This window comes from Cricetulus griseus, assembly GCF_003668045.3.
Source record: "Cricetulus griseus strain 17A/GY chromosome 1 unlocalized genomic scaffold, alternate assembly CriGri-PICRH-1.0 chr1_1, whole genome shotgun sequence".
Taxonomy (NCBI): domain Eukaryota; kingdom Metazoa; phylum Chordata; class Mammalia; order Rodentia; family Cricetidae; genus Cricetulus; species Cricetulus griseus.
This window is the reverse complement of record NW_023276807.1, coordinates 218688370-218713474: the sequence shown is the minus strand read 5'-3', so window position 1 is coordinate 218713474 and position 25105 is coordinate 218688370. Positions and strand designations below refer to the sequence as shown.

Here is a 25105-nt window from a genome sequence, read left to right as displayed (position 1 = left end):
CATGAGTAGCATTCTTTTAATTCGCATTCCTGGATTACAGGGTCAAACATCTTTTAATGTACTTACTGATACTTTTACTTCCTCTACAGAAATTTCCTGTTTAAGGGCTGAGGAAGATGGCTCAGCCAGCAAAATGCCTTCTCTTGCAAGCATGAGGACCTGAATTTTGTCCCCAGACCCACTTTTTAAAGGGAAGCAAGTTGACAGGCACTTGGTTATCCCAGAACTATGGAAATAGAGGCAGGAGGCTTCCTGGGACCACCCAGCCTAGACTCCTTGGTGCATTCTAGATCAGTGACAGCCTTTGTCTTTAAAAACAAACAAACAGAGGCTGGAGAGATGGCTCAGAGGTTAAGAACACTGGTTGCTCATCCAGAGGTCCCGAATTCAATTCCCAGCAACCACATGGTGGCTCACAACCATTCATTATGAGATCTGGTGCCCTCTTCTGGAGTGCAGATATACATGGAAGCAGAACGTTGTATACATAATAAATAAAATCTAAAAAAGTCTATTCTTAAGGATTTAAAACAAGCAAACAAACAAGTGGATAGCACCTAAGGAATGACAGTTGAGATTGTCCTCTGGCCTCCACACACATGAACACACATGTGTACTTGCATACAGAAAGACATGAACACACACACATGAAATTATCTATTCCTTTCACACACTTTTAAATATCACCCCCTCCCCAGCTCACTAACAATGCTTTTGGTGCCTATATGCCCTAGATCTACTTTTGCTTGCTTTGTGTTTTGGGGTGGGGTCTAACTGCATGGTCTGGCTGACCTAGTACTATCTCTTTAGACAAGCTGGCCTCAAACTTGCTGTTATCCTCCTGCCTCTGCCTCTTGACTGCTGAGGTTAAAAGTGTGCACTAGCACACCCAGCTTGCATTTTTATTTGTAACTACAATTCACAAAATACTTATCACCAAGTCTCATTTACAGATAGGAAACTGAATGTGTAAGAGACACAGCTTATGGCCGGGCAGTGGTGGAGCGCTCTTTTAATCCCAGAACTCAGGGGGCAGAGGCAGGCGGATCTGAGTTTGAGGTCTACACACACACACACAGAGAGAGAGACAGAGAGAGAGAGAGAGAGGGGGAGGGACGAGAGAGACAGAGAGAGAGCGCAAGCTACCTTTTGGACCACTGGACTTTCAGATAGGAGGTGGTGCTGAGGATGAAGTGAAAAGACGACACAGGCTAACTGGGGGCAGTGCAGCACTGGGGAGTTGATAACCAATGACCAGATGACAATACCAAAGACAAGGATGGGACTATGTACAAGTGTGTGAGGCAGTGGTACCACTCAGGATACAAGAAACACAGGAGGAGCTGGCAAGAGTTTGTTTTCCAGGGTACTGAGCGGAGGGGCTGGTGAGTCCTGCAGGGCAGTTAGAACTGTGGTCGGGAACAACCGAAGCCACGCAGCTGTGAGCCAGCATAAGCTAACCAAGGTCAGACAGAATCCCCATTCTAGGGCCCGGAGCGACCCTAGCTATGGAATGTTCCGAGTCCCACAAGAGCCCACCTCACAGCTGCTCTTCTTCCTTCTGCACCTGACTCTGGGTGCCGTATGCTGACAGGGAGCGTCAACCTCTGCCCCAGGCTTCCTAGTGCCATGATAAAGCACTGTGACCAAATCCAACTTTGGCAGGAAGGGGTTTCTGTCATCTCACATATTGCAGTCCCTCATCCAGGGAGATCAGGGCAGGAACTCAGGAGGAATCTGCAGACAAGAGCTGAAGTGGAGACCATGGAGGAATGCTGCTCACTGGCTTGCTCCTCATGGCTTGCTCAGCCTGTTTTCTTATAGCGCCTAGGACCACCTGCCCAGAGGTGACACTGCCCACAGTGATCTGGGCACTCCCACATCCGTTATCAATAAAAAGTTACACCGTGGGCTTACCCACAGACCCACCTAGGGGATGCATTTCTCAACTGTTTCATCTTTCCAAATGAGTACAGCTTGTGTCCAGTTGACATAAAACTAACCAGCACAACTTCTTATGTAAGATATCTTGTGCATCAGAGTTTTGGGACCCAAAGGTAATCAGGTGTGACACACCCACTGAAGTGGAAAAGGATGATATAGAACCGCTGTTGAAAATATAAATACTCTCCTGGGCCATAAATAACCTAATTACAGGTCTCACGTGACCTTATGTCAAACCTAAAAACACATTCTGGTTTCTTTGACATTTTCCTGTTTACAATTCGGGAGTCAGAAAAAATAAATAAAAATTTCACTGAGCCTCATTAAGCATGCAATCACACACATGTGCACACACATACGAATGGTAAACCAACGAACATTCCATTAAAGAATACCTACCCTATGTGTTATTCTATTTATCTTACCTTTAGAATTCTGTTTGTGGCTCACTGCATTGCTATCAGAGTCCATACAACACTTTGACCTGAGATTCCCTGTGAGCTTTGAGGGGGTTAGGTGAGAACTCTGGCTGAAAAGATGGGCTTCTCTGGAGGCCACACTGTGGGTGATGCTTCCTTGGGTCAAGGAAACAGGTTGCTGCACTAGATTGACAGGAGCTGTCCGTGGTGCTTCCTGTGGAGACCAGTAAGGGGCCTAGAGGTAAGGGCTTGAACGTGCTTCCTCCTGGGTGGGGATCAAGGTTCTCAGTCAGTATAGAACTGAGACTCCTTTTCTACCTCTTTTGATTTTTCTGGCCTGTAACAATCGATAAATTGTTTCTCATTAGAGAATGCCAGGGTTGAGGGTCCTGAACAACAAACATTCCATTCAGCTATGCTTTGATGTTACCTAAAGGTTGTGTCAAAGGCTTGGTCCCCAGTGCAGTAGGATTCAGAGATGAGGCCTTCCGGAATGGCTGGGTCATGAGGGTTCTGGCCTCATCTAGCTACTGATGGATTCAGGTTAATGGGATGCTGGAAGGAGGAGGGTGTTGGAAACAATGAGGTGTGCAAAGCTTCAAGAAGTGGCTGTTGATGGGTATATCCTGTCTCAGGCCCTCTCCTTTTTCTCTCTCTGCTTCCTGACCACCGTGAGGAGCTCTGCTCCACCACATGCTCTCTGCCAGAATGTTCTGCCTCATTCCAGGCCAAAAAGTCACAGAATGGAGTGACCATGGACTGAAAACATAAGCCAAAATAAGTCTCTTTTAGTTTGCTTTCCTATGTATTCTGCCAAAAACCTCTCATATGAGGCAATGATGACACAGAAGCATCTTCTCAGTGTGGCCATGCTGAGTAATTTTTCCCACTGTCTACTATTAATGTGTCTCTTTTTATTGGCTTATTGAGGATAGGTGGCTGGACCTGACTTGGGATACGGGTTGTGACCTACCATGTTTGACATGGCCATGTTCTATGACAGGCCCTGGGGACACTTGCCAGATTGCCCACCACTGGCTTGGGGTCAACTGACCCTGAGGTATGTCCCCTCGCCTCAGCATTTCAGCCCAGCTCTCAATTCCAGTCAGACAATCTGCATCTGCTTTCTGCTCACACACAAAGATAAGTGTTGTAGAAAACCCACCAAAGCCACAAGCCCTAGGGCTCCAAAGCCCTGTTGCTTTCCAGCTCCCAACTCAGCAGATTGCATCTCCTACAGATGGTGCTCCTTCTCCATCACAGACTGTAGTCTCAGCAACAGTATTGAGAGATTTGGGGCAGGACCTTGAGGTGGCCCAGTGGGTAAAGGAGCTTGCACCAAGCCACATGACCTGAGTTTGATGCCCTAAGACACACAAGATGGATGGAGAGAAATTATTCCTGGAAACTGTCCTCTGACTTCCACATGCATTTTTCATGTGACCCCCAACACACACACACTAAATAATAGAATTTAAATACAGACTTGGGGGTGGCATAGCCCTTTTCTTCTTATCATGGCCTAATATGTATTTAAATCTGGTATCAGTGTGCTTCAAATACATAATGTAAATGTTATAAAAACTGCAGTAATTACTCCAGGTCAAAGCCCTCTCCATTTCTTTTATTTCACTTATGTAATAAGCTTACTGACACAAAATGTAGAGCGTCATTCTTCAGGGTCTTTATGTTATCTACATATTTGGCTTGGAGCATATATAATCCATACATACACACTAACCAGAGTACTGCAGAAACAGAAAAGAAAAAACTCTCCTTGAGCTCCTCTGCCCTCTTCTGCCCCCATCTACTCCCTTCAAGTCATCTGCTATGGTGCATGGAGCTGCTGATGTTCTCATGGTGCCAGCACCTGGGGACAGGATTGCAGCCTCTACACAAAACTCCAATTTCCACACACAGATGAGGCAGTGGCACTGCCACTATCATCACCAACATCGGAATCAGCTCCTGGGTTAACTCACCCAAAGCCAAAGTCTGCCTGTACCTCACCCACTGTAGGCAGATGGGCTGCTTCCCATCCACCCATTAATCCTCACCAGACAGACTCGAAAGAAGACAAAAGCAGCCAATTCACGGGCAAACTGCCTTGTATGACCATGAATGAATGAGTTTACATCTCTGGAACAGAAACAGGAATGTTTCGTACAGAGGTGAGACTGTATATTATTTCACTTTCTTTCCTCAGATATAAATCTGTAAAGTTCTTTTTGGTTCTGTTTTCTGGTTTTGTTTGTTTGGTTTTTGAGACAGGGCCTTGCTAAGTAGACCTCAAATTTTTAGGGGTCTTCCTGCCTATGCCTCTCAAGTGCTGGGGCACCACCAGCCTGGTTAGTGATCTGTAGTTTTACAATGCATTTCAGTTGTGATTATAATGTAGATCAAACAATGATGTGCTCCATATAATCACACAAATATGAAGTATTACTAAATACTTTGCATAACCCACGTTAAAAGCTCCTAGAGTGCAGTAACACCTAAGGCAGGCAGTAAGTCAGCCACACAACTTGGAAATAGTCATGTTCACAAATAATGAAAGAAAACATGCCATGTTGTGGTGTCTCCCCACTTCTGCACAGATTCTAGAAAAGCACTAATCCTCACTGCTAAACTCAGGGTAAGGGCCATGGCCAAACATGTCTATAACACTGAGACAATCTAATAATCTAAGAAACCAAAGCCCACAAAACAGATAACCCAAAATACCCACCTGCACCTGGCTCAGCTCTTCTGAGGTTGCGGGCAAGTGCAGGGTATTTCACAGCACTTACTCAGTGGCTTGAAGGTGCAGTCCAGGCATGGCTAATTTTAAAAGCCAGACTTGGGTCTAGTGCCTGAATCTGTTTAAGAACTGATAACAACCTAATAGAGGGGAGTATTTTTCTCAAAATATTTGCTGCCAATTAGTAATTTCATTGTCTTCCAATTAGGTCTACAATTAAAAATAACTTTCAGAATAATTTTGTTTCAGGTTTTCGAAGATAGTTTTTTGAATAAATGCTTAAAAGAAAATTTAAGGGCAGATGAGATGGCTCACTTGGTATGAGTGGTTGTGTTGCCACCAATTCTGATGACGGTGAGTGTGACCCTAGAAGTCCACACAGAGGAAGGAAAGAACCAAGTACTGAAAGCTTTTATGTGACCTTTGCAATATGTTCTGCCACCTCTTCTGAGTTGACCACAAAGAACACAGAACATTGTTGGGGTTTAAACATCAACCTGAGACTCCTAACATCTTCAAGTGTGTTGTATCTTTGCATTTTAAAGACTGTTACAAAATCTTTGAAGCCCAGGGCCCTCTAGCCACGTGCCAGAAATTTCCAGAAAGCCTGACTCTACAATTTAGGGCTGTGCTTTAGTTTCTTTCTGTTGCTGTGATAGAAAACAAAACAAAACAAAACAAAAAACACTGTGAACAAAAGCAACTTAGGAGGAAGGGGTTTATTTCAGTGTACAGGCTACAGCTCACCACTGAAGGAAGTCAGGACAGGAACTTAAAGCAGAAACTAAACTGGAACACCTCTTGCTGGAACACCTCTCACTCACAGGCCTATGCATACCTAGTTTTCTTACACAATCTAAGACAGCATGAGCAGGGTACAGTGCCACCCACATTGGACTGGACCCTCATACCACACTTCACAATTAAGACAACCCCCTGCAGGCATGCCTCCAGTGCCAAAGCAGGAACATGGTTGCTTCCTAGTGAGTGTCTCAGAACTGCATCATACCACTCAAATGCTTTTAAATGATCCTGCTTAGTACTCCTCCAAGTCACGGGTGAGTCAGGAATGTTGCTACTGGGCAGCCACGATTAGAGACCCCACTCTAAGGGACTGCTTCCCTGTATGTTCGTGTCTTCTAAATGAAGACCAGGCTGGCCTTGGACTCTTGTCTAACATGTCAGGGATTTCGTAAGTTGAGAAAGAAGTCATAAGGGGAACAAAGTCACTTCCCAGTGTGGGTTTGTATTTAGTTGGAGGTGTCAGTTACAGTTCAGGTCATAGTCACTGTGATGAGGAAATAAGGACTCACTAACAGAACTCTCTAGGGAGGTTCTATCAGCACAGGTGCCTGGATCAGTGTTACAAGCCCCCAGACCTTAGCACAGCAGACATCATGACAGAAGTACCATTCAGGCCTTGAAACTCAGCACATAAGCAGCAACACTGACCAGAACAAGAACAAAGACCTGATCCACCAAAGTCCATAGTCCTGGGAAAGTCCCTAAATGTACTAAGCTTGCTTTTTGTTTCTGTAGTCCTGTTTCTGGTTAACTGTTCTTGCTAGCTAAGGTATATTAAAGCAGGATATGTTTTTGTGCTTAAAAGCACTGGGATCCCAAACACCTAGTGTACTTACTGGCTGACTAACAAAGACTTTCTAATGGTTTGAACCATGTCTGAGTGAAACGATAACTCTTTCCGCCAGCTGCCTGAGTTCTACCGCCATGTTAGGGTTCCCAAAATAACACATAGAGATTAATATTAGATACAATGCTGCTGGCCAATGACTAGGATTTCTTATTTGCTAGCTCAGTCTTAATTATCAACCATAACTACTAATCTGGTCTCTCAACCCTAACCCTCTGCCATCTAAGAGCAGTGTGCACAGAGTGGTGGAAATAGTTCCCCTAGGCAAGAGCTCCCTTTGCTCCCTCTCCTACCTACTCTAAGCAGCCGCCTGCGCCTGGGGAAGGGGTATAGGCAGTTCTCCAGCTCAAGGCCAGAGGAGAAGAGGAAGTTCAACTCCTTTGCTTTCATAAATTTATGTGTCCTTTTCAATTAGTCATCTAGGTAACTGATAATCTCAGGATCCACTATTCTCTGAAAAGTATAGAAAAGCCAGGCCAGGCAGGGGAAGGGGGAAGCTCATTACTGCTGGACAGTGCTACCTGGGTGGAGATTTTCCCTTCTGCCTGACCTGACTGAGACCTCCACTAATCAAGGCAATGAGTTGGGGGTTTCTCTCTGTGGTCTGACAATAGTCAAGTCTTCACTGGCCACTTTTCCTAAAACTGACAAAGGTCCTAAATGTTGATTGAAAACTACATTGTGGCTAGAGGCCACAAAGCTCTCAAGACATGTAAACTTAAGTATGTGCATGTGACTGGCAACTGAGCCAACCTCTCCTACCTTTTGCCCTCCTGAGGCCCAGGTGCAACCTATATTGAGAGGTTCATGAGGCAAAAACTACTAACTATTCCCTCCTCAAGTCCTTACAGGCCCTGCAACATGCCCAAAGGACTACTCACTAGAATGTTCCAGAGTCTGTGCCCTTGCCCGTGTCTCAGCCTGCCCATAAGTTCCAGCCTTGAGACCCTATATGGGTAAAGAAAATCCCAATCCGGACCTGGAGCCAACATTATATGAAGGCTTGGGGTCCAGATAAAGCCAGCAGTCCTGACCCATGTCTGGTTGTGAATGATGGAAACCTGGTTGTGGATTGATCACCCTGGAAAGTGGGTTGATTTCAGTGGGTAGGTTGGCACCCATATTATGTTGGAATTGGCCACTTTCAGGCTTAATAGCTCATCCCTGGGGACATCCAGAGGAAGGGTGCCTGTTTAATGTCACCATAATACTCCACAGATAGTTCCCCTATGCAGATTGCTGCAGTCATACACAGAAGGCTAATTCCAGGAATGGCAGCTGAGTATATTTCCAGGCTCCAGAGACTACCTGGCTTGCTTACACTAATGGCTTAACCAAGTGTGCATCTCCCAAATTATTTTCACAGGAGATCCTATTCCTTTTTTTCCTCATGAATTTTATACCACAGATATTCATCTATAATAGAAGATGGGCAGGGCCCACTAAATCTAGATTCTGCGCTTTTCCATACCTGGTAAGTCATCCCCCATTCTCACTCCTCTGTCGTGAGGCATTGTGGGCTATGCTGCAGTCAAAACCTTACACCTAATTATGAGTCATAAAAACCTTAAGGAACTCAGTGCTCAAGTAGGCACAGGCCTGGGATATCTAGAAGATTCTGCTTCTGGTCTGGAAGCCCAGTTAGATTCCTTAGCAAAGGATTTTCTTCAGGATTCCAGAGGACTGAACCTCCTCTTTATGAGACAAGGATGTCTCTGTATACCAGGAGAAAATTGTTGCTTCTATGCCCACCAGTCATAAGTAATTAGAGAAAGTTTAGCCATGATGAGAAGTAACACTCAAAAACAAACAAACAATCAAACAAAAACATCAAGAATCTAACAACTACTAACAAACTTTGTTCTGCTGGTCACCCTGGTTACCTACTCCACTTATGACCATGGCTGGGCCATTAATCCTTTTATTCCTAGCTCTCACTATAGGACCCTGCTTGCTCAACTGCCTACTTAGCTATGTCAAACAGAGAATTAGTTCTGCTAAACTACCAGGGCTAAGATGATTAAATAAGCCCCTGCTCTCAGATGAGTCCATGATTTGATTCATGCCCATAACCAGTGGGGAATGTAACAGACCTCCAGTCCTTAATAGGCCCCAGACCTTAGCACAACAGACACCATGATGAAAGTAGCATTCAGGCCTCAAAACTCAGCAAGTAGGCAGCAATACCTGCCAAAATGAGAACAAAGACCTTAATCCATCAAAGCCCATAGTTCTGGGAAAGTCTCTAAAAATGTACTAAGCTTGCTTTTTGGCTTCTGTAGTTCTTTTTCTGGCTAACTGTTCTTGCTAACTGAGGTGTGTCCACCCAGAATTTTTTTTTCCTCCCCCTCTCCCTCCCTCCCCCTGTGTTTAAAAACTCAAAGAGAAAGGCTCAGGACTTCACTGGGATCCTGGCCAGCTAATAAAGACTTTCTATTGACTTGAACTGGCATCTGAGTGGTCTTCTCTGAAGGATACCTCCCAACAGCAGAACCATGATGAAGGTGGGAGATGGAAGAGATGGTGTAGCAACAACTTCTAAATAGAGCTCATCTTGACAGAAAATAGAACTAATGATTTAATACAAGTTAAGCTATGTGACCGGGCAGGGGCATAAAGGCTCCACTCATTGCATTTAGTGTCCAATGATTCAGTCTAGAAAGCATCTAGAGATGTTCTGATGATCTTGGAGAGCAGCATGGGAAGATGACCAGCATTGCCAATCCTAAGCATAAAACAGCAACTGTGTCACCCCAAAAGGTCCATCTCCTGAAGACGGGGAGGATGAAGTCACAATCCCACCACCCTGCAAAGACTAGACAGAGGGATGCATCAGAACTTGCTGTAGATACTCAACTTCTACAATGAGAACACTTCTCTTTGATCTACCTAATTAGACTAGGAAAACTTGCAATCAAAGCAGTTTCACACTAGGCTGGGAAGTTCTGTAGGCTTTAGAGTCAGTGACGCAAAACCTGGCTGGGAACAAACATCACGAGCAGCTGGGACAGGTGGCCCAGGGCTCACGATTCCAAAGAGAGATGCATCCCGCTTCCGTGTTCTAAAAGCTACATGCACCATTCAGAGGGACCATCTGGAATCACTGAATCCCGACATAGTATACCTCAGATGTAGACGCCCCAAGTTTCTAAGTGTCAATGACTTATACCAAGGTAATGGAGTCAGTGCAGAAACTGCACAGGAGAGTGAGTTTACAAGACAGAAAACCTGGAAAGAAGGGAGCTGAACTGTGAACCTAGCTTCCAGCAGCAGAGTCACTATGGTTTGGATATGGAGTGGTCTTGGCTCATGTGTTTGAAGAACTGGGCCCCTGCTAGAAGTACTTTGAGATGTTGGAGAACCTTTGGACATTATGTGCAGCCAGCTGACCAAGAGTTACAGTAGTGGAGCTTATGGGTCATGACCAAGCTGCCCCAGCTTTCTGCTTCACAAGTGGTATCATGACCTACTGCCACACCTTCCCTTAAGTTGTTTCAGTCAGGTGTATCTTGTCACAGTGACAAGAAGCTAATAGAAGAGAGTTGGTTCCAGGCACACAGAGCAGACACAGAAAAGCATGCCTTCATCTTAGGAATGTGTACTTGCATAATGCTGTTTTTAAAAAAAAAAAAATGTGTGGGGCTATGGACAAGGAATCGTCTGCCTAGCACGTACAACATCTAGGTTCAAACCCAGTGCTACCTAAAAGAAGGGGAGGGGTTGTCGGCAGGAATGATTAATGGAAAGTAATGTCTGCAAATCATATCAAGATTTTAAAACAAGTTATGTGTATCCTCAAAGAACACAGGTATAGAGATGTAAGAAAAAAAATTGACTACCCACCTTCTGTCCCTCTCTCACTAACTAACTCTCACAGGGGAGACTGCAGAAGACAGCAAGGGACCGCTGTGCCCAGATCTGCACATCCTGCAGATGAAACATGGGGTCTGCCACTGGACAGTCTGATTCTCTTTAGGCTAGTCCTCTCTCTTATGTCTGTCTGAATGACCTGAGCCTGAGCTGCACACACACCCCCCCCCAAAGAACATGGCTCCCTTCTGGTGGAACCTCTGCATTTAGGTGTCACAACCTCCATACATGCGCACGCACGAACGCACGCACGCACACACACACACACACACACACACACACACACACACACACACACACACACACACACACACCATGGAGCTGATGCCAGAGCTGGGCCATGGATAATCAGGCCAAGAAAGCACAGAGAGACCTTAAGAGGCTGCCCTCAGCTGACATACATGTCTTGTGTGGGCCAAGAAATGGGTGGAAGAGCAGAAAGATTTACAAACATTTCTCAAGGCATGCTTTCTGGAGGACACTTATCCTGACATCGTTAGTCATCACCAAGTACTGCCTCGGTCTCCCCATAGAACGCTAAGTGCACAGTGCTTCTCGGCCATGGTTCTGTTCCCTGTGTTGCCAGTGGTCAATCAAGGTCCAACACACGTTAAACAAATTCTACAAGTAAACATCTCACAAGTCTATCCCTTTCCAAACACAAACCTTATCCATGTCTTTCCCAAGAGACTAGAACAGTGCCTGAGACCTAGGAAACACCATCAATGCAAGAATGAAGAGACTTAACTGAAACGAGTCTTCAAACCATCTCTGGAAGAAAGCTTTTGGTGTAGCTCACTGAAAAGTGTGGGAAGAAAGATGATGGAAAGTGAGAGCTTCTAGTTGGCAAGAGATAGTTCCCTTCATCATCCCGATGAGCCTTGGGATAGCAGAAAGCCTGCCTAGCGACAAGGCATCTGCCTCAAGCAGCACTAGTACAGCCTATCGAAACCCAAATTCCCATCAAGCAAGATGAAGATAATGCAGACCCCAAGAGTTTGGGGCAACTATAAAGATATCCCAGTACTGACCCTGCCTATACCCCCAAGGAGGCTCATATTATTTCTTCCTGGATGCCCATCCCCTCCTTCCTCCTGGTGCCCTTGACTCCAAATGCACAAGATGGTCTGCAGCTTCCTCTAAAGAGAGCAGTGGGGCAGAAAATGCATAGCAGGGTGTACAGAAGAATGGTCCTTACACACACTTCTGCTTCATCAAGCCCTAATGACCAGATTTATTTTCTTTAGAGTCTAAGAGTAGTGTACCACAATAAAGAACACATCTCCAAATGGGCTTCCAAATCAACTGTAGATGGCAAAATTTTACTTCACATTTTAGGGAAAATGGCAGATACTGAATAAATGACTCAATTTTGATTTAAACAGAGACATCTAAAAATCAAAATCTACAAGGAAGAAATTACAATTAGCTACGGTGGCTTCCTGGAGAGCTCTGAAAACCTTTTGTTTATGATAGCAGACAGGTTAAAAAAACACTCCAATATTTGCCTTCAATTTGGTACTTCAACCGCTAAACCAGGGCACCCACAAGTGGCACACAAGCCACACAGCCTGGATGCTCAGTAACTGCCTATTTCTCCCAAGTGGGAAACTATTCTAGGGATCTTCCATGTTTTGGTATAGGGCTTTTAAAATTGCATGAAAACCTGTTCCATGATGAGGATTTTTGATTTTTAAAGAGGCTATGGAGAAACCCAAGCAGAAAACAACCCCCCCTCACCCCACCAAACCCACCACTCCAATTTCTAAGAGAAACTTGAGAGATCATTTGCCATAAATGCAAATGGCTTAGGAGGCAGAGAAACAGCTAAGCTTCCTGCTTGAGACTGCTATCAAAGATCTAGTCAGAAACTTGTATTTTCAATCTACCAATTTTGTGGATGCCACGTTTTAAGAAGTATTTCAGTAAGTATTGATGAGTAATCTTTGCTTCAATTTGGAAGTATTAAAAATGTTTGGTTCAAAATCTTAATGGCAAGTGATACCTTCCATTAAGTATGACGGTTATGTTCCCATGGTGATGGTTGTGCAGGCCTGTGGAAGGATGCCCAACAATGAGACACAGAGTCCAAGACACCCCTCCAGCCAAGTTCACTTACTTGGTAATTTCATTCTTGCTTTTAAGCCCCAATGAATAGAGGAAGCGACTACCTCAATAATTGTAGCTCAGGGCTTAGGAATTTGATGTTGGGTCTCTTAAGAAAAAAAAAAAATCTAAGGAAAACAAAGTAGAAAAAACTTCCTCTAGTGTGCAACTCAGGAAAAATTTCAAACAGTCCTGGGGAGCCAGGGAAAAACTCTAAAGTGCTGCACACCAGGTCAAAGGTCACAGAGTCTCCTCTGAATGTTGTACCTACAAGACCCACTGGTGAAGGTCCTACCGACTCTTTAAGAAGACAAGGAATATACATCTTCTCCAGAAATTCACTGACACAGCACAATGGCTGGCCTTTAAGCAGACAGAGTATGGAAACTGGCATTATTGCACTCAAATTTTTCTAGAACATGCCACTACACTGGGAAGATAAAAATGACTGCACCTCTCAAAGGCAACATGGACATATTAATGTCTTTTCCTTCAGTGTATTTTGGTTCAATTCTTTATAACTTATTAATGAAAGTAATCTAGCTAAATAAGACAATGGTATGCAAAAATCAGTCTTAAACTTGATGTTATAGATAAGTGGAAATGTTAAAAATTGATTAATTAGGGCCAGAAAGATGGCTTAGTGAGTAAAAGCACTTGCCACACAAACCTGGCAACCCATGTTCAATCCCTGGAAGTCATGATAGAAGGAGAGCCCTGCTTTTTGCAAACCATCCCCATACATGAGCAGTAGCATGCATGCAGGGGTGTACACACACACACACTCACACACCACAATCCACAGCGTGGTATAAATCATTCCCGAAAAGTCTGTTGTCATGACTCTTTGCAATATGTGAGTTCTCAGTTGAATTTTAACATATTGGTAACTTGAGAGATTTACAGAATGTTCTTGGCCGAGCATTGGTTCAGACAGGATGACACTGGTACAATGTCAGATTTGTTTAAAAAACAAAGATGCTTTCTAAACAGCATGCTACAGTAGCTGTCGAAACGCCCCTCAACTGTTCTCAGGTCCTAATATAGGACCTGAAAGTTAAACAAGTCCTTTAAGCAGAACTCAGTGAACACGCTAATATTGACCTATACTTCCAGGAAATGGTGTCTCCCAGGATTTTGACTTCCAAGACCAATGAGAATTATGTAACTGTCTTTAAGAGAACTCAATAGCATAAACTTTAATTTCATGAACCTAACATACAGTAGAGGGGCTAAAATTTTTGGTTTTTGAGAGTGGTTGGCCTAGAATTCACTACAGTGCTGTCTTTGAAAAAGAGGAATCCTACTGCCTCAGCCTTTTGAGTGCTGGGACTGACACCCAAATTAAAATCTTTTACCTTTTACTGTCCTAAGTGTTTGTTTGTCCTTGTTTCTTTTCCCTGTATTCTGCTGCAGGTAGGAGCCCCCTCTGTCAGTCATGCAGGAACTCTACTACCCATGAGCCCCTGTGGGTTCAGACACACAGCACACAGCTTACCCACTGCTCATTCCAGACAGTCTTTCCCTTCCCTCTGAACCTTTTTCAGAGTACAAAGCTACTTTACTTGGAGAAACTGCCATGCACACAGAGAACCTTGAGATACATCTCCAGTACCCTAAGCACTTAGTGACTACAGCTTAGGGACTCTGAACAAAACACATAACCCCCACCACAGGATTTATATGCAGCAGCCACAGAAAATATGCATACATTACAGGAAAGAAACAGTCTTGTACTCACTACCCCCCACAAATAATTACTCACTAACCCCCACAAATAATTTCAAAGTGTTAGGTTTTAAATAACTGAACCATTTAATTTTTATTAAGAAAGAGTCAGAAATTTATTATAAGCGGGATAGCCTGTCCACAGAAACACATCTGTATTGTTTCTGAAATGTATATGTAAAAACTTAAAATCTTATTTTTAATGTTAGTGTAACGAAGTTTTCCAAGGATTCCATGATAGCTTACAAACACACCTGGATAGTCAATGTAGGTTCAATGAAGGTTCATGTGGTCCTAAAAAAGCTGGCCTATGGTTTGGACAAATTCTGCTGACACAGACATTTTCTCTAATGTGATTCTTTTTTGTTTTGTTTTTGTTTGTTTTAGCTACCAAGGGAGACACAGTAGTGTCCTCTAGCTCTCTTCAGGTCCTAGCCATCTTCCAAAGTCATAAATCAGCTCTGGGTCTTCCCATGCCTGAGGTAGGCTAGGCTCCTTTTGGCTTCATAGCTCGGCAGTTGGAGAAGTTTCCCCTGGAAACCAAAATAGCAGTGAGAGGCCATGTTTAGAATACAGTACTGTGAGCTTTCTAGAGGCATCCCTTAGACAGCCAAGGTCCCAGTGTCTAGAAGTGCTACTTCTCTTCAGGAAGATGGTCAGGAATGAGTCAGCAAGCTGATGTGAAGCTCCTGTTTTCAGCCGAATGCAACCTGACAATGGGAAAGAAGGTTGGACTCTGTGTTGATACGTCTATGTGGACTTGGGAGCCAAACAGAGCCATCTTGAAGAACTAGAGGGAACCATGATGGAATTGTCTAGGAAGAGGAGCAGCAAAGATGCAGCAGGATTCCAACAAACTCTTGAACCCTTTGTATTCAATGTTTTTATTGTTACCACAGAAAGCATGTGTTTGAGACATGGATCAACTTAAGCTCTCCTTCCAGTACCCTCTTCTTGTGGATGATAAACCACAAAAGTCCAAAGCAGCAAACTCTAGAGACATAAAACACCTCGGATGCTATTAAATGCTATATCCTGGTTAACTAACCTGGTTAACTAACCTGGATCCTTTGCAGCAGAATGGGTCATCAACTCTAGAACACACAAACACAAATGCCTCAGAGGTGACTGGTACTGACATTAATGATGTAACTTAAGAGATTACTTTATGTCTATACATCCAGTTTGTAAATGACAGTCAAATTCATCAAGATACAAACAGCAGGCCACCCAGGAAGCTCTGCTGGTGTCACCCTGGTGACACTCTTCTGTCTACTTAGTCCTAGTGGCAGTGTTTCTTCAAGCCTCTTGACTTCACCTTCAGAGTGAAGCTGTACAGTACGAGATGACCTGCGATTGCACCAAGGAGAGAGGAAGGCTGTTCAAATGGACTTTCGGACAAATTAGGCTTTGAGTGGTGAAAGCCAGAGGCAGTCACTGAACAGGAACAGAAAATGGGGGGGGGGGAATATCCTCCAGCGGGCAACCTCAGAAAGGACTACATACCAGAGAAGCTGAAAAGAATGAAAACGAGTTGACTGGAAATGTTGATGATTTTCCTGAAAATGTGCTTCAAATTCACAAGTCATAACAGAGTCCCAAATCTCTAGTCACTATTACATAATTTAACAAATATATGACACCAAGAACTTACTATCCTGACATAATAAAAAGTCACACTTGAGAAAACTTTTAACAATAATTTGGGGGGGGGCGGTATACTCATGTTAAAAGGCATTACTATTCAACTCTTTATGAAAGAAACATCAATCAACAGAAGACACCACCAGGCCCTATGCCTCAGGCTCCACCTTCTCCACTTGTCCTCGGGAGTGGCCTTTGCAGGATGTGCTCCCTTTCTCCAGGAGGCTTCCATCTTGTGGCTGCAGGTTTCTGTGTGAAGAGGCAGTGGACAGCCTTCAGGCCTGGAGGTCCCACCTTTGGAAGCAGAGAACCACTGAGGGAGGAGATCAAAGTCAGAGCATGTAACAGGACCCCGTATATCAGGGCATCCTCACACACCAATGTCCCTGTCTGTGCAGAAACCGCACAGATATGCTCTGCCATTGTGGCTGGGCTGGTGAAGGGGCCCCAGCTTCCAGCGGATTTCCATGTGGAGTTTCTCTACAACTTCCCCAACTCAGTAGGTTGCTGCTCCACTCACCTTTCTGGGTCCCTCTGTTAATATATGAAACTCAAAGATCTGTACTCTTTGGAATGTGATATGCCACGGCTGTGAAGCACAGTGACCCAGGAGGGACAGACTTCCCATGAGAGACACACTAAAATGCTCTCTAATTTGTACTGTAAGTAAAACAAAATTGAGTACAGTCTTAAAAGTTTGAATTCAGAAGTTTCTGGGAGGTGGCCATTATGACCATACCCATGCCCTCAGATCTCCACTGTACATGACACGCTATACTATTTTGTAAAGTTACACATAGGAACAGAAGTTTTATTGGCAATGTATTTTCTCTAATAGTTAAGATATGTATTTGAAATTAAATTAACCATTGAGCCACAAACACATTTAGCACATGCCAGAATAACTTAAACTCACCATTAGGCAATACTTCAGTATTTTCAAACACTGGCCTCACTACTCTTAAATACCATGGCATGCTCGTGAAAGCTACCCATGGCAACACGGAATGCCTCCTGTCCAACACATCCCAGCATTCTCTTCCCTCCAGGATGAGCTCTGGTTCCACAGATCCACTCTGTGATGTTCCATGTGCTGCCCACCCTCACTTTGTACCATCAGTCTCCTAAGTTTTCTCTTTCTTAAGTCTCTTTTATTTGTACTCTTGGTTTTCAGAATTGAAGGGTCTTTAAAATATTTATTCTGGTGGGGACAAATTTTTTTCCTGGCTGGCTAATTCCTTCTGGGTATATTAGATACCCAGGCCCAATCCATACTGTGGCTAGAACTGGCTAAAAGGAAACTTCTATTGACAGAAATACCATGGAGGGAGAGTTTTTAAAAGCCAGTTGTAACCAGAAAGCAGCTAATAGACAACACATGTGGACATTGATATGTAGCAATTAAAAACAAGTCTACTTAGTGTTTTCCAGTGTTCATCCTATTACGTAAGTATTATGTGATTCATCCCATTGAAAAGGGAGAAGACTGGCGGGAAGAAAGGCAAGGAGAGGAAATGGTGTAATTGAATTTTAATTAAAAGGGGGCCACTGGCAATAGCATAGCCCTTCAGTTTCTGAAAACCTCTACAGAAATCTGAGGGTAACTGTGGCTACAGGCATGTGAGGACTCCAGGAACAATGGACAAGTCACCAATAATAAAATGCACCACAAACTCTACTGAGCTACTTACTATTCAGCATCTCCAGTTTCCTGCATTTTCTTCATCCTTCCAAGTTTTTCTAACTGTGGTCTTTACAATCACTATTCGCCAGTCAGGGTGTAAAGAGCAGGGACACATTCATATTGACCACTGAATGAAGAGTAGGGATGCACTCATATTGACCACTAAATTAACTAAGCTCCAGAGTTAATTACTGAAGTAACTAAGCATCCTCAAGTCTTTGAATTCCAGCAGGTGCAGAGGAGGCAGGCAAAAGACAACCAACCACCAATGACTACAGACACTGTAATATGTGCTTCATACCACACATCCATCTGTCGGTGGTTGAATACTCTCCCACCTACATTCTACATGAGAGAGGCCCACACTTGGAAGGGAGCCAAATCTGTTGATTTTTGTTGTTATTGTTTAGGAAAATTAGTCCTTCCAGGAAACTGAGGCCTTTCATGGTCTCTCCCCTTTGCACAGAGCATGAAGCCCTTCCCACTAACTTTTCCACCTCACAGGAGGGAGAGAGGAAGGAGGTGAGAGCAAACAGCCTTATTCCCTCAATGTGAGCACCTCTGGTTGATAATAGTGTCTAATTTTAAAAACTGGCAGCATTGGCCACACATACATTTATAAAAACAAAACAAAACCTACATATTCTAATGCAGACTTTGTGAGATGATTTCCAGGTAGAAATTCTGTAATTACTACATTTAAGATTGTCACTTGATCAATGATCCCTGTGATCTAAGCAGCTCACATTGCAAGGTAGGTAGGCAAGAAAACCAGCGACACAAAGCACGACAGGAGGAACCCCACATTGCCCAGAACATGAGAGGTCCACAGAGAACCTCCAAAGCAGACTGTCTCCAGAGCACAGCACTCAGACAGGTGACAATCCTGAGACGCACCTGTCAGCTTCCAAGTACAGAGTTCCTTTACATACATATATTAGTCTACTGATTCACCTACCAAAACATTAAAATATGAAAACAACATAATTTCCAAGGCTCCTACATATTTCCAACATTCAACTTAGGGATCCAAGATTCTGAACATGCCATCACCAAAAAAAATTGCAAACCTAAAAAACAAAAAAGGGAAAATAAATTAAACAAGGGCAAAAGAAAAGACTTTTTCAGAAAAGGTCAATATATATAAATTACAAAATGTTTCAACATTAATGCTTTACTTGTGTAACAAGGGCTCTTAAGCTTTACTTCAAAACAAAGTGGTTTCCACACAGCAAAACAAATATGCAACTAGACTCACAGGTGCCACCTGCCTGTTTAATATTTGCTGGGTCAACACCTTTTCACACTTATAAGTCTTTAATGGCACTAGTCCTGTCCTTCTCTTTTGGAAGTGGTCATCGTTCGAAGACACGGAGGTGCATGAATGAAGCCACGGGCTTTTTCTTGAATAATTCACATGTTTAGAAGCTACTTTTTAGCTGAGTGACAATGGCTGGTGTTTGTCCTCAAGTGCACGAACTTCTAGCACTTAACATTAAAAATACACCAAGTTCTAACCTCAAAAGGGGCCAGCATAATCAAGCGTGCCTGCTTTGCTTTCTTTTTTCTATTAAAAAAAAAAATCAAAATGAACAAACCAACCAAAAAGCCTGTTTGTTTTGGGTAATAAGAAATCAGGGTGTGTGTGTGTGTGTGTGTGTGTGTGTGTGTGTGTGTGTGTGTGTGTGAGAGAGAGAGAGAGAGAGAGAGAGAGAGAGAGAGAATGAATTATTTTTCATCACTATGCAGCCCTGGCTAGCCTAGCACTCTCTGTATAGACTAGAACTCAAAAAGATTGATGTGTCTCTGCCTCTGGAGTGCTGGGATAATAGGCGCAGGCCACTAAGCCCAGCTACAGATTACAATTTCTAAACATACAGGCATCAGCAATGCCAGTAACTGTTTCTCATTAAGACCTTTTCCCACACCTAGGGAGTCTCACATGTTGCTATGCTTCTCAAGTGCTGGGACTATGACTACAGAAATATACAGTCCTGCCCCTTCTTACTAAGACATTGTTAATATACAAAAATGAACCATGACCAACTCCTCTACTATGGTTTAGAAACCATGCCACTTAAGGCCAGAGCATTGTTCTATAGAAAACCAATAGCTCAGAGTTCTCCCTTCCAAGAGAAGTGTAACCCTGTATACAGGAACAACCCACTAGTACTGCTTTTTTCTAAAACAGGGTAAGATTGGCCAGTGAGGACAAGCTGAGACACAGACAAGAGTGCAGTTCTCCTGGGTGACCCGCCAGTGCCAAAGCTCCAAGCGCAGACTTTGGTGCATGTGAACAATGCTCTCTCATCATAAAATGTCCAATGTGAAGGGAATTCTTCCCTGAATCTTGCCACTCTCAACATGGAAGATTACAGGCTGAGGACATACTACAAACATGAAACAATGCACAGAAGTGCTGATGGGTGTCCATGAAAAGAAACATGGCATTGCTTTAAAACAAAACTGTCCACCGGGTAACAAAAAACTTGGAATTTGCCTTCTACATGACCACTGAGACTGGGATGAAATTTGCCCCCTCTCAAAGCTCAGTAATGAAGCACCTTCATGACTTGGGCTAAAATGCAGCAAACTTGTCAGGTCATTTTAGAAGCTAATGGGACTGTATCTAGTGCAGGATATGAAATGACAGATAATCCCTTCTCTGAGTTAATGGCTTAGGACACCTTTTGAATATGAGCAAAGAATCTTAGTCTCTCCCAGAATCAAACTATTCCTTTCTCTCTCTCTTTTTTTTTTTTTTTAGTTTGTCTGTCTGTAGACCAGGCTGGTCTTGAACTCACAGTGATCTGCCTGCCTCTGCCTCCGGAGTGCTGGGATTAAAGGTGTGCACCACCACTGCTTGGTGCCTATTCCTTTCTCTAAGCACTGTTTCTTTAACAAACTAAACAGGACTTGGTCCATGAGAATAAACTGAACAAGAGAGATGACACCTCCCAAGATTAACATATATGCATTATACATACAGATAAATATCCCAGAGTTCTACTCCCTTCCACTATAATCTATATAAATACATAAAACATATTTAACATTAACAATTAAAACAGAGCTGACTGATATACGTAAAATAATTAAAGAAGAAATAACTGACCCTCAAAAGGAGATTTAACTTTTGAAAATATATCCCAGAACACCTGGGCAAGAATTCTTTCTTTTGAATATAAAATACTGGGAAGCCTAGATTCCCTTTGTTCAGGAGAAAATTCTACCTGGTTTTCATTATGCAAATTTCTAGGGATTCAGGGCTTTTCATGTGGCATATATTTTATTGCTACCTAAGAAAAACAAACAAAAACAAAAACAGTTTTATACACACCTAAAATGTTTGATTTGCCTGTGATTTTCTGATGTTTTTGCTGCTATTGTTACCAGTCTAGAGAAAGAACATCAGTAAGTTAAGGACTTTTACATCTTCCAGGGGGAGGCTTTGGGTGGTGGTGGGACAGGTGGGGACATGAGGCCCCTCTCCATCCCTTAGATTTTGCCATTACCATTCTGTGTGGAGGGCTTTCAGGACCAGGTGACTGCACACGTCTAGAAACCGGATGACCTCAAACCATCTCATTTCGGCTAAGGCCTCATGCCTTTTGCTTAGAGCTAAAAATAAAAATATATGTGAATGAGCAAACAATCGTGAAATGAAACCTCTGACATGACACTCAAATACAAAGTACCCGAAGCAACTTTCTCAGAAAAATGAAAGCGCAAACATTTGCACGCAGCACCGGAGCTCTTGTCTCCCTGGAAAGCTTCCTTCTATCCTTTTAAAAGCTGGAACAATCACTGACCTCCAAAGTTTAATCTACAAAGCCAAAGTAGCATTTCACTCATTTCCTCAAATTATGATACATTCATTTTTATGTTTAAGTTAATGATACTAATGAAGTTAACAAATTTTACTTATAAAACATGTATTTACACATATATCAATACCAGGGCAAGAAAGCAAAGTGCAGTATTGAGAACAACAGTCTGACAATAAGAAATAAGAGTTTTTCAGAACTCCTGGTTTCAACAGCAGTACTGAAGTATATGGAAACTGTGAGGCTGCTCCAGTGAAAGCAAGCATTGCTTATCCAAGCAATGATGTGCCTGAGCGCTAGGCAGCAAAGCTAAGTACACAGATGGGGTCCCAGCCACCCATGGGGCAGTAGGGGCTACTGCTTCCACCAGGAAGGATAGCACAATCCATGAAGTAACAGCAAGAGACCACGAACTCAAACAAAGCCCACCAGGGACCCCAAATCTTTCTGCTCCAATCACTAACTCTAAACTTCAGGACCAAGCATGATTTTCAAAATCCTACATTAATCTTGGAATTCATTCTTCTCATGGAAAACTTGGGTAGCCCTGATCCCAAACATGTTTTGGGCTATTTTTGAAGATCAAAATAACCAAAAGCCACTCAGTACTTTCGTCAGCTGGAGCTGTGACTTAAAATTTAGAAATCAGGTTGCCAGCCCTCCCTATTGTATAACAAAGACAAGTAGCTTATGGGTTTTCATTCCATTCAAAAATGTCATGAAGTTAAATGTAGCTCCTAAGTTAGCAAGTAGCATCTGCAACAACATAATTATGGGGTATTTCACGTCTGTCTGCTGGGTCTTTGTATCAATGACATTTCTTTAATTCTGAAATTCAAATGAAGGTTTCCTTCATCTTGCAACAAGAGTGGTCAACACAATTTAAGTTAGCTCATCTTCCAGAACTTTTCATGAGGTCCAACTAAATTTAAACTCTAATGCTAATATGCTAGATTCGTTTGACACTAAAGTTCACAGTCTTGTGCTTTAAAGCAATACACCATAAGTTATGATTAAATATTTAGAATACCTATTGGGAAAATCTAAATTCTGGTCATGGACAAGTCTTAAGCAAATCTGACCAGACCTATGCTCATGTGGTTCTCTACTCTAATGCAAATTTGAAACAAGGAAATCCCGCAAGTTCCTGTTTGCAAGCAGCCCATCAACATCTTTTTTATACTCTAACAATTAAAGCTTGCCTGAAGATCAGAGGGTGGAACTAGCCACTACTTAACCATAGAGGTCTGGGTCTGTACAGACAGACAGGAAGTGATGATAAGGTGGGAGGAGACAGGAGCTCGGTCTCTTTTGGCTGGGAAGTTGAGGAGGTAAGGTGTGGCTGTGGCTTGCTCCTTCTTCTCTCTGATCTTTCAGCATTTCCCCCTATATCTGACTCTGGGCTTTTATTATTAAGACCTATTAGAACCCATGCTACACTTCCTCCTTCCCCATATTATAGGGCCCTCTTAGCATCCTGAAGTACATTCACAGAAGATGTAATAAACAGGTGTGCATTTCTGCTTTAAGCCTAAAAATGTTTACTACCTAAAACTTCCAAACCTGGCCTGCATCAACAGAAAAGCTATCATTCAGCCTGCAGCTCTTCCTAACTCACCTTTCTACCAATCTCTGAGGCAGACAGGTATGTCTGGGAAGCTCCATTTTCCTCCCCAGAGCCTACACCTCCCTTAGGTTGGTTATCCATTTTTGTGGCACAGTCACAGCTGTATGCCTGCCCCATTCTCTGCATCAAGTGTTAAGTGTTTTTTGTTTTTGTTTTTTTGAGACAGGGTTTCTCTGTGTAGCTTTGGAGCCTATCCTGGCACTCAATCTGGAGACCAGGCTGGCCTCGAACTTCACAGAGATCCGCCTGCCTCTGCCACCCGAGTGCTGGGATTAAAGGCATGTGCCACCAACACCCCACGTTTAAGGTTTTTTTTTTTTAATTCAAATTACAATCCACAACAACAAACACCAGGACTGATTACACACCATGTGTTTCAATCCCATAATTTAACTATCTTGACTTTGGTTGCAGCCTTTGATGATAGGCATTTTGACATCTGAGAGCACAATTTAGCTTTCCTTAGTTTGGAGGGAAAACCTGGTCTCAAACTTCACAGACAGGGCTGACCTTGAACTTGTGGCCTCCCATCCCAGCTTCCACCTCCTGAGTACAAGGTGAGTGCTACTATTACACCTGGCTTACACTTGGTCTTAAATTACAGTCACATAAAACTCCGTTTGAAAAAAAAAAAAAAAAAAAAAAAAAGCCCAGGCATTGGTAGTCCCAGCACTCAGGAGGCAGAGGCAGGGGGAATCTCTGTCAGTTCAAGGCCAGCCTGATCTACAGAGCAAGTTCCAGGACATGCTCCAAAGCAATACAGAGAAACCCTGTCTCAAAACAAAAAACAAAAACCATTTGCCTTGTCAGGAATGTCACAATGGCTTCCATTAATATGGGATCAAGGTATTCTAATGAGTTAGAGAAACTTTAACAAACCACAGAATCAAAACTCCAAAAAACCTAACCTTCAAATTATGTTACAGAAGAGGAAAAAAATTGCACAATGAAGACAGAATATTTTCAGTAAAAAACAAAGAAGAAAATTTCCCAAACCGATAGATGTCTCCAGGTAAAACTGGCCTACACAACACCACTAGCAATAAAGAGTGCAAAAAGTATATAAACTCATAGAGACTAAAAACCATGGTAGTGAATGATAACTGGATCACTGAAGAAAAGAAGGACATTTAAAAATTCCTAGAAATGAGTGAAATGAAAACACAGCATACCAAAACCCATGGGACATAATAAAGGTGATCCTAAGAGGAAGTTTACAGTACTGTGCCTACATCAAAAATTTTGAGCAATCTCAAATTAATAACTGCATGCCTCAGAAAAGCAAGAAACAACATCCAGAAAAAGTAAATAAGAGGAGATAACCAGAACTGGGGCAGAAATTAATGAAATAGAAATGAAAAATACTAAGAATTAATAACATGGAAAGTTGGTTCTTTGAAAAGAAACAAACTTGTAGCCAAATCCACAGAAAGAGAAAGAGAGACACCAAGTTAATACAATTAGAGGTTAAAGGGTGACATTACAACAGGCACTGAGGAAAGCCAGAATCTCTAAGGACATACTTTAAAAATGCACATTCTACTAAACTAGAAAATGCAAAAGAAATGGATGATTTCTAGATAAAAAACCTACCCAAGTTTGAAAAAGATGAAGCAAATAATTTAAACATGACAACCAATGACATAGAAGCAATAATTAAAATTCTCCCAACTAAAAAAGTCAGGGGCCAGATGGACTGGCCCAGAATTCTACCAGACCAGGAAGAAGTAATGTCAACACTCCTTGAGTTAGTCTGTGCTAAATAAATAAATAAATAAATAAATAAATACACTTCCAAGTTCTTTTTACAAAGCCAGAAGCACCCTGATACCAACACCAGACAAAGACCCAACAGAAAAGGGAAT

General features: G+C 42.8%; 2 protein-coding genes across 2 annotated transcripts in view; both read right to left on the bottom strand.

Annotated features, from left to right (window-relative positions):
• The window catches only part of Xkr6 (XK related 6), a 221931-nt gene that overhangs the window by 144252 nt on the left and 52574 nt on the right, over window positions 1–25105 (bottom strand). The window lies entirely within an intron of this gene.
• On the bottom strand, window positions 14522–18862 carry LOC103160880. Its single transcript, XM_035453494.1, has 4 exons — window positions 18745–18862; window positions 16270–16415; window positions 15507–15552; window positions 14522–14991 (listed from the first exon to the last, which is right to left on the bottom strand). The coding sequence occupies exons 1-4, from the start codon at window positions 18769–18771 to the stop codon at window positions 14914–14916; spliced, it is 297 nt and encodes a 98-aa protein (XP_035309385.1). The 5' UTR covers window positions 18772–18862; the 3' UTR covers window positions 14522–14913.

What these genes read in the sequence shown, in the direction of transcription:
- LOC103160880 (XM_035453494.1), bottom strand. Translation starts at nt 18,771, where the DNA reads ATGTTGTTTTCATATTTTAATGTTTTG. An exon ending in TTTCATATTTTAATGTTTTG is followed by an intron (nt 16,416 to 18,744) that starts GTAGGTGAATCA and finishes CTCCTCCCTCAG; the next exon opens with TGGTTCTCTGCTTCCAAAGG. An exon ending in CCCGAGGACAAGTGGAGAAG is followed by an intron (nt 15,553 to 16,269) that starts GTGGAGCCTGAG and finishes TGTGTGTTCTAG; the next exon opens with AGTTGATGACCCATTCTGCT.